We start from the raw sequence: 18,959 nt of genomic DNA on the forward strand, positions 1-18,959 counted from the left end.
AGGAGTGGTTAATATGCATATTAGATATCCTATATACCATCCCATATTGTCCCACACAGTACACATTAGGAGTGGTTAATATGCATATTAGATATCCTATATACCATCCCATATTGTCCCACACAATACACATTAGGAGTGGTTAATATGCATATTAGACATCCTATATACCATCCCATATTGTCCCACACAATACACATTAGGAGTGGTTATGTATATTAGATATCCTATACACCATCCCATATTGTCCCACAAAATACACATTAGGAGTGGTTATATATATTAGATATCCCATATACCATCCCATATTGTCCCACAAAATACACATTAGGAGTGGTTATGTATATTAGATATCCTATATACCATCCCATATTGTCCCACACAGTACACATTAGGAGTGGTTATGTATATTAGATATCCTATATACCATCCCATATTGTCCCACACAGTACACATTAGGAGTGGTTATGTATATTAGATATCCTATATACCATCCCATATTGTCCCACACAGTACACATTAGGAGTGGTTATATATATTAGATATCCTATATACCATCCCATATTGTCCCACACAATACACATTAGGAGTGGTTAATATGTATATTAGATATCCTATATACCATCCCATATTGTCCCACAAAATACACATTAGGAGTGGTTATGTATATTAGATTTCCTATATACCATCCCATATTGTCCCACACAGTACACATTAGGAGTGGTTATGTATATTAGATATCTTATATACCATCCCATATTGTCCCACAAAATACACATGAGGAGTGGTTATGTATATTAGATATCCTATATACCATCCCATATTGTCCCACACAGTACACATTAGGAGTGGTTATGTATATTAGATATCCCATATACCATCCCATATTGTCCCACACAGTACACATTAGGATTGGTTAATATGCATATTAGATATCCTATATACCATCCCATATTGTCCCACACAATACACATTAGGAGTGGTTAATATGCATATTAGATATCCTATATACCATCCCATATTGTCCCACACAGTACACATTAGGAGTGGTTAATATGCATATTAGATATCCTATATACCATCCAATATTGTCCCACACAATACACATTAGGAGTGGTTAATATGCATATTAGACATCCTATATACCATCCCATATTGTCCCACACAATACACATTAGGAGTGGTTATATATATTAGATATCCCATATACCATCCCATATTGTCCCACAAAATACACATTAGGAGTGGTTATGTATATTAGATATCCTATATACCATCCCATATTGTCCCACACAGTACACATTAGGAGTGGTTATGTATATTAGACATCTCATATACCATCCCATATTGTCCCACACAGTACACATTAGGAGTGGTTATATATATTAGATATCCCATATACCATCCCATATTGTCCCACAAAATACACATTAGGAGTGGTTATGTATATTAGATATCCTATATACCATCCCATATTGTCCCACACAGTACACATTAGGAGTGGTTATGTATATTAGATATCCTATATACCATCCCATATTGTCCCACACAGTACACATTAGGAGTGGTTATATATATTAGATATCCTATATACCATCCCATATTGTCCCACACAATACACATTAGGAGTGGTTAATATGTATATTAGATATCCTATATACCATCCCATATTGTCCCACAAAATACACATTAGGAGTGGTTATGTATATTAGATTTCCTATATACCATCCCATATTGTCCCACACAGTACACATTAGGAGTGGTTATGTATATTAGATATCTTATATACCATCCCATATTGTCCCACAAAATACACATTAGGAGTGGTTATGTATATTAGATATCCTATATACCATCCCATATTGTCCCACACAGTACACATTAGGAGTGGTTATGTATATTAGATATCCCATATACCATCCCATATTGTCCCACACAGTACACATTAGGAGTGGTTAATATGCATATTAGATATCCTATATACCATCCCATATTGTCCCACACAATACACATTAGGAGTGGTTAATATGCATATTAGATATCCTATATACCATCCCATATTGTCCCACAAAATACACATTAGGAGTGGTTAATATGCATATTAGATATCCTATATACCATCCCATATTGTCCCACACAGTACACATTAGGAGTGGTTAATATGCATATTAGATATCCTATATACCATCCAATATTGTCCCACACAATACACATTAGGAGTGGTTAATATGCATATTAGACATCCTATATACCATCCCATATTGTCCCACACAATACACATTAGGAGTGGTTATGTATATTAGATATCCTATACACCATCCCATATTGTCCCACAAAATACACATTAGGAGTGGTTATATATATTAGATATCCCATATACCATCCCTTATTGTCCCACAAAATACACATTAGGAGTGGTTATGTATATTAGATATCCTATATACCATCCCATATTGTCCCACACAGTACACATTAGGAGTGGTTATGTATATTAGACATCTCATATACCATCCCATATTGTCCCACACAGTACACATTAGGAGTGGTTATATATATTAGATATCCCATATACCATCCCATATTGTCCCACAAAATACACATTAGGAGTGGTTATGTATATTAGATATCCTATATACCATCCCATATTGTCCCACACAGTACACATTAGGAGTGGTTATGTATATTAGATATCCTATATACCATCCCATATTGTCCCACACAGTACACATTAGGAGTGGTTATATATATTAGATATCCTATATACCATCCCATATTGTCCCACACAATACACATTAGGAGTGGTTAATATGTATATTAGATATCCTATATACCATCCCATATTGTCCCACAAAATACACATTAGGAGTGGTTATGTATATTAGATTTCCTATATACCATCCCATATTGTCCCACACAGTACACATTAGGAGTGGTTATGTATATTAGATATCTTATATACCATCCCATATTGTCCCACAAAATACACATTAGGAGTGGTTATGTATATTAGATATCCTATATACCATCCCATATTGTCCCACACAGTACACATTAGGAGTGGTTATGTATATTAGATATCCCATATACCATCCCATATTGTCCCACACAGTACACATTAGGAGTGGTTAATATGCATATTAGATATCCTATATACCATCCCATATTGTCCCACACAATACACATTAGGAGTGGTTAATATGCATATTAGATATCCTATATACCATCCCATATTATCCCACAAAATACACATTAGGAGTGGTTAATATGCATATTAGATATCCTATATACCATCCCATATTGTCCCACACAGTACACATTAGGAGTGGTTAATATGCATATTAGATATCCTATATACCATTCCATATTGTCCCACACAATACACATTAGGAGTGGTTAATATGCATATTAGACATCCTATATACCATCCCATATTGTCCCACACAATACACATTAGGAGTGGTTATGTATATTAGATATCCTATACACAATCCCATATTGTCCCACAAAATACACATTAAGAGTGGTTATATATATTAGATATCCCATATACCATCCCATATTGTCCCACAAAATACACATTAGGAGTGGTTATGTATATTAGATATCCTATATACCATCCCATATTGTCCCACACAGTACACATTAGGAGTGGTTATGTATATTAGACATCTCATATACCATCCCATATTGTCCCACACAGTACACATTAGGAGTGGTTAATATGTATATTAGATATCCTATATACCATCCCATATTGTCCCACAAAATACACATTAGGAGTGGTTATGTATATTAGATTTCCTATATACCATCCCATATTGTCCCACACAGCACACATTAGGAGTGGTTATGTATATTAGATATCTTATATACCATCCCATATTGTCCCACAAAATGCACATTAGGAGTGGTTATGTATATTAGACATCCCATATACCATCCCATATTGTCCCACACAGTACACATTAGGAGTGGTTATGTATATTAGATATCCTATATACCATCCCATATTGTCCCACACAATACACATTAGGAGTGGTTATGTATATTAGATATCCTCTATACCATCCCATGATAAAGAGCAGGCAATAGAATAAAAATTGGCACTGTCTGCCAAGATCAAATTCCGCCATATATATCAGAATGCAACTGGTCAACACCACAGTCAGTCTTACCCTTAAGTCAAGAGAGGGAATATCTTTGTCTTGTATACCTACCCAACAACACAGGCAGACTTACCATTAAAGTCAAGAGAGGGAATATCTTTGTCTTGTATACCTACCCAGCAACACAGGCAGTCTTATCCTTAAAGTCAAGAGTGGGAATATCTTTGTCTTGTATACCTACCCAACAACACAGGCAGTCTTTCTCTTAAAGTCAAGAGTGGGAATATCTTTGTCTTGTATACCTACCCAACAATGCAGGTACTCTCTTGGATCAGCATACTGGTTCTTGTGCTACACGACACAGTGCACACTATGCTGATTTCAGTGCCACAGTTCCTATATGATATGGAATCAGTTCCCTCTAGGTGCCTATGCCACTCATAGGGCGGACTAGTGATCATCTTGGAGTTACCATCTCCCAATCTGAACGTTCTCTTAGTATGGTTGGCTTCCACTTAATACATTCTTCACCAAAGTACATTCTTCACCAACTACATCTCAATGTTGCCATTCTTCTAGAAACTTCTCTGTATGCCCACAAGTTCTATCATCTTTGCTAGACCTAATGATGACAAGAGAAGACTGATTTCAGAACACCAATCAAATAGATCTTTCTCTTTTAACCAGTATAGTTTGTCCTTCTCCTTCACCATCAGCTGCTTGATCCAGAGTTGGATTGTTAATGGGGAAAAAAATGAATCAGCATTCAAACTGCTACCATAGTCTGGTTCAGTGGGTGATCAGTTGAGTCAAGTGCAACATCCCAATGTGATGGTTTGTTTGTATGTAAGAACATCTTCCACAATTCCAGGAGGCCAGTGGAGTGTGGCACACTCAGGATCAGCTACTGCATATTCCAAGATGAAAGCCATACAGAAAATATTAATTGGTGGCAACATAAGCTATATGGAAAGGGTGTTATCATTCTGTCAAGCAACTCAACTGAGGTGAATTACCTCAGATGGTAAATGATGACCAAATGCCCAAATCTGTGCATTCTGGTTTGGAATTTTGATGGTGGTGTCATCACTGACAAACCTTTGTACAAGTTTCTGGCAAACTCTCTGCCCCAAAAAGAATCAACTAATAATAAGAGAATGTTCACTTGGTCCTCAGATTTCAGTCACATTTGTGCTCTACTAGGGATTGATTACTGGTGGATGAGGTGGAATGCAGAAATCCTAATCTTTGTCTCACCATTTCCAAATCTAGAGTCCTGTGCAGTCAACATTCCACGGATTGGAATAGCATGGATGCATATGCTTGTCCTTCAACACTGATTCCAAGGGTGATGCAAAAGGCAAGAGAATTGAAGTGTTGCCTCATCCTGATTGCTCCCTGTAGGTGGGAATAATATAGATAAACAACCTGATAAATATGACAGCAGAAATCCCAAGGAAAATCAAGATACTTTCAAACCTTTCAATACTGGCCATGCATGGAAAAGTCAAAACTGACCATTGCACACAGGTGACCATTGTAGACAGGTTTACCTTTTAAAATTGGTTTTTCACAAATATCATGCACCAAATATTATTATTATTATTATTATTATTATTATTTGTTACAATAATAAAGATTGTTTTCTTTACAAAAGAATCATAATTACATGTCTCTGTTGTTGTCTTCCAAATTCATGGTGTTTACTATGTACTGCTCACTTAATCCATCGTATAAATTTAATTTCATTGAACCTTCCATCCTTAAGTGACCCCACGAAAGATGATGCATATGTCACATGACTAGTCATTATGCAGGTCAATAGTTATGTCCAGTTCATGCTTTTATCTACTAAAGATTTTGTAGTTTTTCCATAAGTTCGTGCTTTTTCCTTGCATTTTTCAGGACTCTTGTAAAAGACAATCAGACTCGGATTAGTATTGTTTCCTCCATATTGAACAAAATTTACAGTGATTCCTTCCTATAGCAATTTTTAGTGCATTGGACAACACTGGTACCCTAATGGTGGATGATGCGCTGCCTGCAAAACTAAAACCAACATATGGTTATGGATAAATAAAAGGGTTTCATTCTTGTAGGAAACCCACTGCAACTATATTTAGTGTCAATATGGTTCATGACACCTAGATTGAGCATGTTGTTGGAGCTCATGGGGCTGCAGTGCAGCTGTTTCAGTCAGCAGGGCTAGTATCGCCCTCTTTACCTCAACATGTTGGAGCTCATGGGGCTGCAGTGCAGCTGTTTCAGTCAGCAGGGCTGGTAACGCCCTCTTTGCCTCAACATGTTGGAGCTCATGGGGCTGCAGTGCAGCTGTTTCAGTCAGCAGGGCTAGTATAGCCCTCTTTGCCTCAACATGTTGGAGCTCATGGGGCTGCAGTGCAGCTGTTTCAGTCAGCAGGGCTGGTAACGCCCTCTTTGCCTCAACATGTTGGAGCTCATGGGGCTGCAGTGCAGCTGTTTCAATCAGCAGGGCTAGTATAGCCCTCTTTGCCTCAACATGTTGGAGCTCATGGGGCTGCAGTGCAGCTGTTTCAATCAGCAGGGCTAGTAACGCCCTCTTTGCCTCAACATGTTGGAGCTCATGGGGCTGCAGTGCAGCTGTTTCAATCAGCAGGGCTAGTATCGCCCTCTTTGCCTCAACATGTTTAGTTCTTGACCTTGAGGTTGAGCATGTTGTTGGAGTTTAATTAACTGCAGAAATCTTTTCATTCAGCAGAGCTAGTATCGCCCTCTTCGACTTGAGCATCATCATGAGTCACATGACACAAACATGGTTGTTTATGGACCTGATGAAGCATCAATATGCCACAGATAAAGAGTTTTGGCAGCAACAAGCTGATCTCCTACAGACTTGTAATGTGGCTTCAATTTAAGCCAAATATCAGCTGTAACATCCTATAAACCATGCATATTCAAGCAAGTGTTTCAAACATCCCAAGTCGATAATAGCGATGAGGAACAGCCCCTCCACAACAATGATGATGACTCACTCACTCGGGCAGCACCATGGAACAAACTAAAAGGCCTTTTTGTGTAAAGCATTGCAAAGAAGACTCTTCACTGGATTTTGTAGCAGATTTGTCACAGTTCTATTAACTCTAGGATTGTACACAGCCTGCAGTTTCTGACAAATTTGCAATGGTGTGTGATCCCTAAGGGTAGTATAGGTTCGATGAAATTATCATCAAACTTCAACTTGGTAAGTATCATTTAATTTCCCAATCAGCACTGACTTAACAATGTGCACTAATCAGAGATGAATATTTTTCTTCAGAGATTGTTTCACAGGTAAATAAAGATAATCTAACTATACCTGCCTGACTGGCACAAAAAAATGACTTTCATTTCTGCTGTGATCACATGACTACTTTTCGCACCATCCAGAAAATGAATTGCGATTAACATCTACCTGAGGAGTGACATCATTGGTTTAATGGTTTGCATGCTGGCCTGGTTTCATGTTTGAATCAACCATTGGATCAGCTGTTGTGGTGTATCCATGGGCAAGGCACTTTGCTCCAGTTGCCTCACTGCTAAACAACCTAATTATGTTCCTGTCCCATAAAGTACCAAATAAAATCAAATTGACCTTTTCCTATAATTTGAGTTACACTGCTAATATTTGCACATCAATTCACACAATAGTCCTTTTATCTAAACAAATGTCTTCAGGAAGCCAAAATTAAGTTTGCTTCCACTAAATTGTCAAAGTAGATTAATATAGGGAGAAACCATCCTTTGTTTAGGAAACATGTGGCTGCTGTCTGTACAGGGCAGGTGGCCATTACATACAGATAATTTATATAGGATATTTGCTGGGGGGAAATTATAATGGCTGTGAAGAACAGGTGACTACAGAGTAAAGGTGATTGTTACGGCAAGTTTGACTTTATTTCTTCATCTGTTTAAGAAACCATGGCAGCAGGCATTTCATCTAAATCCAGAGCTGTTCGACAGGAACATTTCTGGATCATATTAAAGAGTGTGAGGGGAAGTGGAGAATTTTCTCACAGTAGTGAAGCATGAATTCATTTCTTCACTGGGGCCCCGAGTGGCCGAGTGGTTTAAAGTGCTCTCCATTATGGATCACTGCCATCTCACCTCTGTCTGCGTGGGTTCGAGTCTCGGATTCGGCTAATGTGGGTATGTGAGAAAGCTTGCCATTAGCTTCTCGTGGGTCAGTGGTTCTTTCCGGGGTTTTCCTGGGTTCTTCCTCCACCATTGATACTGACCGCCATGTATAGCCTATCGTGTGCTGAAAAATGGCGTTAAACCCTACAACAACATTTCTTCACTCAATAATCCCAAACTGCAAACTTCCTACTTAGACTTTTTGATGATAAACAGTTAGTTCAGTTAAAATGTTAAAAGGCTACCATTCCATGTACTCAATGATACAGTAATAATAATAGTAATAATAATAGTAATAATAATAATAATAATAATAGTAATAATAATAACAGCAACAACAACAAACAGCAGTCGCCATCAGTGGGCAAAAAACTAATGTTTAGTATTCATTAATATATTAATCTGTTCTGTTAGGGATAAAGTAATATGTGTAGCCCAAGAACACGTGAACACTTGCACTTGCATCTTAGGTTAAAATCTCATGAAGTTGGTGCTGTCAGACTGAAACCTTAAATAATTTACTTATTACAAAGTTATTCCCTGATTTAAAGTAGGCATATTTTGGAATTATAAAGATTGAAAAATGAGGCAAAATTGTTGTGGTTTGATTGCATTATAAAGATAGACATTTATGCATGGCAAATATATTTTGTTTCTGGGCAAGTCAAATTTGTATTTTTCCAGTGATCAAGTTGAAAGAAACATGTTTCTACCCTTATATGTTCAGTTTGAAATAGTACCAGTATGTAGTATACAGTACACATAAATTCTGGTATCTATGTCCACATATGCTCTTTTAGTATACAGGTTAAGTCACAATCACTATTTGGTAGAAAGTTGATGTATCCACAAAAAAGGAATGATTGGATTGTACTAGTGCGTTTAAGTTGCTTTGTGCATATTGAAAGTGACTGAAATGGAGTTTCCTGGTCTTTATTTCGCTCGATATCCTAATGATTGGATTGTACAGGTGCATTTAAGGTTTCTTTTTAAATTAGAAATGTTACTTTTAAAGATTGGTAGGCATGTCAAAGTAATATCCATGGGTTCATAGGCAAATTAAAATAATATGCATGGGTTGGTAGGCAAGTCGAATTACTATCCATGTATTGGTAGACATGTCAAAATAATAACCAGGAATTAAAGGAACTTGCTTCTGGGCCCTGATATGTCCTTTTCATTGAAAAGTTCTTATTTAAAATGGAGAAATGTGCACTAACATTTTTCATGCACTCTGAAATATTATAGATTACATGTTAAAGAGATCTGTCAGAAAAAGAATCAACAAACCATTAACAAAGAGTAAGCAAAACATTTTCCAAAAGGGTTAACATATTTATATTTAACTATATTCTTATTTTAAAAGATGGAATAACTATAGCTTTCTGACTTGTTTTGTTTTCAGGACATTTGACCAAAAGGCCCTTCACATGTATGAATTGAGGAGCAATACTTACAAGGAGCTTGTGCAGGAAGCAGACACCGGGTTAACAATAGTAATCCTTGTAGATAAGGAGTCCAAAGATAAACTTCTACAGGAGTTTAGTAAAATTGTTCTACCTTATTCCAGGTATAAAATATTGAAGTTGGAGCTTAATTTTTATCTCCCTTTTTTAAATTGCCTCCCTTTGTCATTTGATACAGATTATATGTCAACATGAGCTGATTTGGTAGAGCATCCAACTCGTAATCCATTGGGTGCAAGTTGAATACTCGGTCAGACCCTGCCTTAATGTATACATGGGAAAGGCAATTAGCTTAACTCATTTCCTTGGCATGATTTATCAAAGAGCCATCTATTAAAATCCAACCAACAGTAATCATAATACTATCACTTTTTGTATTTATATGTAAAAACTGATCTTATTGTATGAAGAAACAGATTATACTAACAAGAGTTCATCATAAACGCTAAAGTCCATTTTTGGAGGGTCTGTTATACACGGGGGGGGGGGGTAATTTTACAATCAATATTAAGGACAACACAAGTATGTCACACACAGTTTCACCTCCTCCAAAGAAAATAATACTTATATATGATAATGACACAAATCTCTAATTACCCATGAATAATCTAAAGAAAGATGTTACTCTTCGTTACAGCTTGTACTAAGTATAACTATTATGGAGCTGAGTAGTCAATATCGTTTTATTATTTACAATATAACTTTTCAAAATTGGAAGTGATGAAAATAAAACAGTTTCTTGTAATAAATATAAATTATTTATTGTCAGTTTCATATAACATCCATATATTAAATTTGATAATACCTCATTATTATGCAACGTTTTATGTTGTTATTTTTCTTTGCTCACGCGTATAAACTGTGTACTTCGGATGCCACGGTCACACCACAGCCCTTATTAACATATTTATATTAATGCGCCGCATGTAAACATTGGATGTGAACACTAGTGCAGAATTCTTTTTACTTTAAAGGAAAATATTGGGTGAGAAAAATAATCTACGTTGGGGTTTGGACCAAGACAAGGAAATCCCAGTTTCGGGTTTATTTTATATGTCTCCCCACTCGGGCAAGCCTTGTGGGGAGACAAATAATATAAACCCTTGACTGGGATTTCCTTGTCTCGGCCCAAACCCCAACATAAATTCTATATGAGATGTATAAAGCTTTTATTTTATAATGATTCCAAACTTGCCAGGTTTCCATTTAATGACTTTTACCAGTGGCCTGTTAAAGATACAGCATACAATACGTATATTTTATTTTTATATCACATAGAAATACTACACATACATACATTTTTAATGGAATTAAGGTTAACTACAAGTAGCTCTTTATTGATGGAGAGTTGACTCCTAATATCCTTGTCAAGTGTGTCTACTACAAAATGTAGTTCTGTAGCTATTGCTGTAATTGTTACATTGATTATTTCATGAGCTAATTTAATTCATGTTGATAAATAAAATGGATACTTGGATTTAAAAATAAAGGAAGCATAGTTCTACAAACAGTGCTTGTATTCTAAACATATAAAACATGGCCATTTGATCACTGGTAAATACATCCAGTGGAAATAGGACAAGATAAATAACAGATAGAAAGCATTGCAGATGATCCAGTTCACAAGTTAACAGTGATATTAACCATATAATATGTTTTTATTCTTCATCTCCATCTCTCTTTGCTGGTCATTTTTACCATCATAGGTCCACACAGAGAAAGAGAGAGAGGGAGAGAGTTGATCTAAAACTGAAAGGCTGGCTAACCAAGCAAAAGAGAGAGGGGGCCTTCAGGAAAAGGAATGCAGAGGGGATTTTAAGGAATTAATGTAACCTTAGAAATCTTATTTTGTTATTTTAGGGATGATTTGTAACTGTAAATTCATCACTGAACTAGAAAATTAATATAAAAATAATAGCGTAATGTTGAAACAATAACTTTATGCATATTCATACACCATGGATGAATCACAATTTGATATTCCAGCAGTATTGATAGATAATATTGCTCTACACTGTACACTAGCTCATCAAAAACCATGTTATTTGTAATATATATATATATATATATATATAAAATCTTGTATATTACTTTTGTTTTCAGATACAGTGCCCTTACCTTTGGTTTTGTCCAGTTGGAGTATCACGTGTCTTGGTTCCGTCAGCTGCTTCAGGAGGGTGCAAATTCCAGTATGAATCTGTCTCATATAAACATCCGCAACTGTGTTGGAACAGTGTTGGCACTCAATGGCTTTAGAAAATGCTATTATGTATACAGTGCAAAGCGAGCTAGAAAATGGATCAAGAAAACTCATAATGTGACACATGCCCTTGGACTGTCGGATTCAGATAGCGGTTCTGATGATGAACGGGAAAAAGGAGAAGCAAAGACATCAGATTTTTTCTTTATTGATGAATTGCTAGTTGGACTGCAGATATGGCTGGATAAAATATTTGATGGTTCTATTAAAAAAGTTAGAATTACCAACTGGCCAGATATGACAGACACCATACAATCATGATATTTTTTGTTTTTATGTCATGTGTTCTTAATTGTGTTTTGCATTGTGAAAAGTCCATATGTTTTGTTTTCTATGCTACGTTGTTATATAGTGTTAACCTTGGGAGATTATCTCGCCTTGAATTTTGTATTGAAGTCATTGAGTGAGGTAGCTGCATGCTCTTAACGCATTTCAGGGTTTAGATCTTCAATTCCAGCATTTATATTTACTATTTTCTTGGTCATTTTAAAATAGTTTTCAGAATATAAAGAAATTGGTTTCATTTTTATTGCCCACTTCATTGGTAAGTGGGATATATTAGTTACTTTTGCAATAGTTGGCAGGGTTCGTATGGTCTTTGAAGGTCTTTGACAGTTTGGGAAAAATGAGGTTGCATTTTCAAGGCCTTGAAAGTTTGGGAAATCGAGCAGATGACCCTGAGGTCTTGAAAAGTCTTTGAAAATTGAAACAAACCCAAACATTTTAATTTCTTTTTATAATCACAAATAAAATTGTCCAAGGTTGTTAGATTCGGATGTAGTCAAGTTTTCCGGTTTCTTTTTTATTGCAGCTGCAGTAACAAATGAGCATTTGTTTGGCCATCCAAAGTTGGCCTTGGTGGCGACTTCAGTAACAAATGAAACATTAGTCGAGGTATGCTGAAGCATGTTCAAGTACGTTCATGTGTGAGATATGTTTCTTGAACAAAACGAAACATTGCTTACAGTTCCAGTAGGCATATTTTTATTCGTTTCTTTAAAGAATAATATTTCAACCTAACCTGATTTTGGCATTCTTGACTTTCTTCGCTTTCCAGCCAACTGAAAAATAGAACAATGAAGCTTGGAAACAGGTCCATTTCTTTTGTGAGAATTTGAATTTATTAGAGAAAAGACATCAGAGTAAGTAAAGTCTGACTAAAACATCATGACTTTACTTTGTAGAAAAGCATCATTATTGATTGCCAGTTGTGTGAGATATTCCTGAAAATTTGTCTTTTGTTACGATGTTAGTCATCAAAACACAATACACAGTGTCATTATTTAGACAGTAAGACCCAGACGCCCAAAACTTAAATACCACCAATGAAGACATTTTCATGCATATTGGTGATACCAAGAAACACCCTGAGAATTTTACTTTTGCTTATTTAAACATAAATAGTGCAAAATATAAATTTGCTGAAATTCACAAGATTTTAGCTGATAACATGAGATTTCCTCGTAATATTAGAAAACAAACTTGATTCTTCCTTCAATGACAAGTCTTGTTGATGGGTACAAACTCGAGAGGATGGATAGTACTGCCAATGTTGGTGAGATAATTACATTAAAAAATTTAAATAGTTATGGTGCTGACTTCCTTTGATGAAGGGTACGTTGTTTTTATTGAAGATTGTAGCTGGCTTGCTTTGATGTAGAGTGCATGTGTTATTTTGTTTAACTTGCATACAAAATGTTAGCGAAAATAGGTCTTGGAAATCTATGTTTGTAGTCTTTGAAAGTTTGGGAAAAGTCTTTGAATTTATCATTCATAATTCTGTATGAACCCTAGTTGGAATAATGGCATCAACAGTATATTATGGTTTGGGGTAAAGTTTTTAATTTGCATATATTACTAATCTCCTTGGCATGAATCATTATGAAGTGATGATGATTCATTCAGTGGCATGTTTGCTCATGCCTTTTGCCTAAGGGTCAAAGTATTAGAAAATTCATAGTAAATTTTTAGTTGGTGGTTTTTTATTTGATTATACTTCAACCTCATAATGGATTTTCTTCATTCATGAAATAAATTATTATGAAGCTTAGACAATCCATTCTACTCGTCCCTTTTGATCTTGGGGTTAAGGCTGCAGTCATCCAAAAATTTGTTAAGGATCGTTAACCGCTTGATGGATTTTGTTGAAGGAAGACAAGACAATTCATTCTGGTTTTCTTTCCTCTTTACTAGGTGTTCAAGATCACAAGATTTATAGCAATGCTTTGATCATGTGTTTGTGACTTCTTGTCTACTTACCATCGAAATTCTTATACTCAACTATTAGTTACAAGTATATGTTTATGTTACATGTTTCTTGAATGCTTTTACCAGCAGTACAATGTTTTTTTTAATTATTTTGGATTCCTTATTATTTAAAACATTTGGAATGCACTTTTTATGAGTGCATAATTGAGAAGTGATAATTTATATGAGTAACCATTCAAACTTTCCCATTAATTGATATTTATTCAAATTTTGCTACATAGCAATTACTGGGTGTAAGTTTTCATGGGTTTTGCAAAAAGTCATTTGTGTCAGAACTTAAATGTTTTTCTTCAGGAAATGTTTTAAATATTAAGGATTTCATAAATATATTAATGAAATTAAAATTTTAGTTAATGTTTCAGTTTCAATTTTTTTTAAAATATTGCTATTATGATTGTTGTTGTAATTTAATTCCTGATATCAAAACACTTTTTAAGTTAAACTGTTAAATGGTTTTCTACGTCAAGAATGAGCAGCAAATAATAAATGAAGAATCAAATGAAAAGGAAGAAAAAGAAAAAACATACCATTTGGACATAAGGGATGTACAAATGTGAGAATTATGCAGAGAATTCAACAAAAACAACTTTTGTTAGGAATTCAGTAAAACTGTTAGAATGAAATATTGGACTCGTTTATAATACCTGTCTTTGTAAACATGAGAATTTAAATCTGATTTGATACTTAAATAGTTCAAGGTTGAATTAAAAATATATTTTTTTCATAGAATGTTTTATAGTGCCTAAAGGGTTGTATCAAAAAAGACAATGCTGGAAGAAGGACACAAGATTCCATTTCTGTATGTATTAGAAATGCTTTTCTGGGTGGCATAACAATTTAGATTTCTTTAAAATAACTTAGCTTGATTCCAAATTTAATTATATCCTGGCATTATTCTTTTGTCATACAAATCAATAAACATTGAAACATTTTTATGATACAATTTTAGTGAAGGTTTCAGTTACGAAATAGAATCTAGATTTATTTAAATAAAAAAATATTGCTATTTCCCAGTTGTAAATTGTTTCATTGAAATCTGAATTGCAGTCTAAAATATTTTTCCTTTTAATACAATTAAAATTCATTATGTAATGTGAATTCTACAGTTGAAGATACCTGTTTAGGGTCGGCTCAGCTGATATCTTTTCTTGTCTGTTTGTACTTGCATTCTTCTATGGAAATTCACTTAAATAGGATATATCTTGCCAGCTTGGGGAATTTATGAATTGTATACTGAGACCTAGCATGAATATACAGATTTCAATTAATTTGATGTAAAGCCATTTTAGTGTCCTAACAAAAGACAAAGGAAAGTTGGCATTTTATAAGTTTTTCTTGGGTATACTGTCTTTCTCTGCTTTCTCTTGGAGAAAGATTTTTGATACCTTTGTACAGTATTATTATATTTGTAAAGGAATGTTACCAAGTGTTTTGAAAAATATTTTGCAGGCCGGATAATTTTCAGCAAAATCATGTAGATGTATTTGTTTTTACTTTTTTTTAAAACAAATTTGTTATGTTCAGATACCTCCATATTGATATTTGATTATACATGAATAAGTTATTTAAAAGTTTGTGTTAGTATTGGTTATTTTTTTGCTTGATACAACAGAGGGGTCATCCTTTGGTTTTGTTGTCTCCACACTTGATCCATTTGTCCATCCATCCATAGGTCCCATTTTCATGTTTGCCCGATTACTACAGTCATATTAAATGTAATGTAGACTATGAGGTTGAACATTAAAATATCTTATCAGGTGCCGTTTTCAACTTTTTCCAGTTTTGCCTGGCAGTATGTTGCACCATGTCCAACTGAGATTTTGTACCAAATTGTCCTTTTCTTATAAGACCATCCTTTCATCTTTTCTTCTATCTATCACTCCCATGTCAGTATAACTGTGTTTAATTTGGATTTTTAATGTAGCTTTAAAAAAAAAATTGTTATATTGCTTCGATGTCTGCAGTGTGGAAGTTTATAGTGATGTCTCACAGTGGGGCATCATTCCGCAGACATGTAGCATGATGTCCCACCCAGTCACATTATCCTGACACCAGGCTGACCAGTTTTAGTAATAACCTTTTAATTCTGAGTGCCTAGCAAGGCAGCAGTTAGTACCATTTTTTTAAGTCTTAGATACAACTTGGCGGGGGTTCACACCCATGACCTCCATCATCCTAGGCAGACAATCTAACAACTAGACCACAGCAGCGGTTGGTCAGTATAACTAGTCTACATGCTTTATGTATCACCATGAACTTGTGCATATTGATGAATCACTTTACTTCTGTAATATTTGTTAGAGTTGTTGCCCTTTTTGTCTGGCAGATGAATGCATTGTTGGACAAAATCTTGTGGAATCAAAAGGTCAGTGGTCATGTTCACCATGATGAAAGATGAAAAAAGGTTTCCACACAGTAAAAGCAAGTCATGGTTGTTCAGTTGGTAGAGCTTCAGACTCCTAAACCAAGCATTGCCGGTTCAATTCTCGTCTATGCCAGCCCATGTTATGTGTCTTTGGGAAACTTTCTTAGCTCCCACTTTCTTATGAAATGGTTAAACAAACCACAGAGTTTCATTACAAAACAGGGCCCCGAGTGGTCTAAAATGCTCTCCGTTACAGATCACTGCCATCTCACCTCTGTCTGCGCTGGTTCGAGTCTCTGATTCAGCCAATGTGGGTATGTGAGAAAGCTTGCCAGTAGTTTCTCGTGGGTTGGTGGTTCTTTCCAGGCTTTTCTCGGGTTCTTCCTCCACCATTAATACTGGCTGTCATATATAGCCTATCGTGTCCTGAATAATTTAGCGTAGATTTTAAGTATGTAGGATTTGCATGCCTTTTATCTTTTTCTTTTATTCCACCTCCTTTGTTTGATTTGAAAGACATAATGTGATAACACAAAGGAGGCGAATTTTTGAATTCAGTGCAACAATACAAAATGCTTCTGCAAATCAGTTATCAAAACACGGTCGGCATTTAATTAGGTTCTCAGAGAAACATCTGCAGACATAGCCGTTATGGTAGATTGACAGATTTTGCATTTAAATACACATTGCATTTATGATGCTTACACTTAAGAGGAACGAAAAGAATTAAAACACAAATTTCACTTGATAAAAACTATTTAATTGGCATTGAAATATTAATGTATTGCCTACAACTAGAAGTAAGTGACATTATCATCGATTGAAATTTCCTTGAATTTCTTTAATTACGATGTACAAAAAATGTCGTTTGGAAACAAATGTAACCAATCATATGACTTATTAAAAGCTGATAATTTCAAAATGTTGATTAAAATTTCCAGGTCCTATCTACTGTTTTCGACCAAAAAATGAGTGATATATATCGACTTTTCAGTTACCAGTTTTGATTGTGATTTTCTTCAAGTTCAAGAACTAGGGATCAATTTTTGTGGTATTTTCTGGTTTAAAAAATGGGATTCACGCCTAACCCTGCGTTATAATCAGGTTCGTGAGTTATCAGGGCGCGAGTTATCAAGGGAGTGGTGTATTATGGTCATCATCTCTTGATGAGGATGTTGACAAGTCACTGTGCTATCTCCATGCTTGTTAGAGTTATTGCCCATTTTGTCCTGCAGCTGAATGAAAAACAAGACAGAATGTTGTGAATGCAGCTGGTCTTGCAGGTTTTTTAAGGTTGCTGTGAATCTTGATATTTACTAGCTACACATTTCAAAATCAATATGCTACCACAATTATTTTTAAAGAGTTATTGTCCTTTTTCAGTTTCAGCTCTGTACAGTATATAACAGAATTTTGTGACTAACTTCTGTCATGGTTTTCATTGCATTGATGTGAAATTTACTGTGTATTATCATCATTTTCAGAAGATATTGACCAATTGTTGTATGCACACTATTTTTATAAGAGTATGCACTATTTTTTCCTTGAGACTCCATCAGGGGAATTGGAGTAGATTGTAGGATAGGCTGGGGTGGGGGGGCATATTTTGGCACACTGATTGCGCCATTATTCTAGGTAAATTTCTGCAAAATGCCTGAAACATCATTACACAGTACATAACATGGTATAATGTTAATAATGTAACTGAATTTTAAATTTTCTTTTCAGTAAACATTGGCAAAATCTATAACCCCAGTCTTTGTACTTCAGTATGCCTACAGTCAGACATGATGTTGCAATGGTGTCAATTTCCTTTGATTTTATTTTTGCATATGTAAATTATGCCACCTTTTTCGTGTCCAAATTTTCTTCTGCACAAAAATAAAAATGAAGTCAGTACATGTATTAAAACGTTTTGTTGTATTTAACATTACATGTTACAGCAAGCATTAAACATTTTGGTGCATACATGTTATAGATAGGTGTACATGTTATACATAATGGTCACAAGAGCAAAGCATATGGATATTACTGTGGTAATACTGGTGCAAACAATTTAAGAAGGTAAATTTATTCATTCTGATACCAAAATGCTGATATGTAATACAAGCACTAGATGCACAGATAGCAAATTAATCTGTGCATCATGCATAGTCAGTTGCAAATAACTAAAACTGGCCTTGATTTGTTGTCCCATAATATTCTAATTGATTATAGTCTGTGTGTTTGTTGTCCCATAATATTCTAATTGATTATAGTCTGTGTGTTTGTTGTCCCATAATATTCTAATTGATTATAGTCTGTGTTTGTTGTCCCATAATATTCTAATTGATTATAGTCTG

General features: G+C 35.1%; 1 protein-coding gene across 1 annotated transcript in view; it reads left to right on the top strand.

Moving 5' to 3' along the window:
- The window catches only part of LOC149782293 (dnaJ homolog subfamily C member 16-like), a 60,521-nt gene extending 41,993 nt beyond the window's left edge, over window positions 1–18,528 (top strand). Inside the window, exons 12-13 of the mRNA XM_089933678.1 lie at window positions 9,664–9,828; window positions 11,828–18,528. Coding sequence (XP_089789804.1) covers window positions 9,664–9,828; window positions 11,828–12,245 — 583 coding nt within the window. The 3' untranslated portion in view covers window positions 12,246–18,528. The remainder of the gene's footprint in view (window positions 1–9,663; window positions 9,829–11,827) is intronic.
- The last annotated feature ends 431 nt before the right edge of the window (window positions 18,529–18,959 follow it).

This window comes from Sinohyriopsis cumingii, chromosome 15 (assembly GCF_028554795.1).
Source record: "Sinohyriopsis cumingii isolate HCF-2022 chromosome 15, ASM2855479v2, whole genome shotgun sequence".
Lineage (NCBI taxonomy): Eukaryota > Metazoa > Mollusca > Bivalvia > Unionida > Unionidae > Sinohyriopsis > Sinohyriopsis cumingii.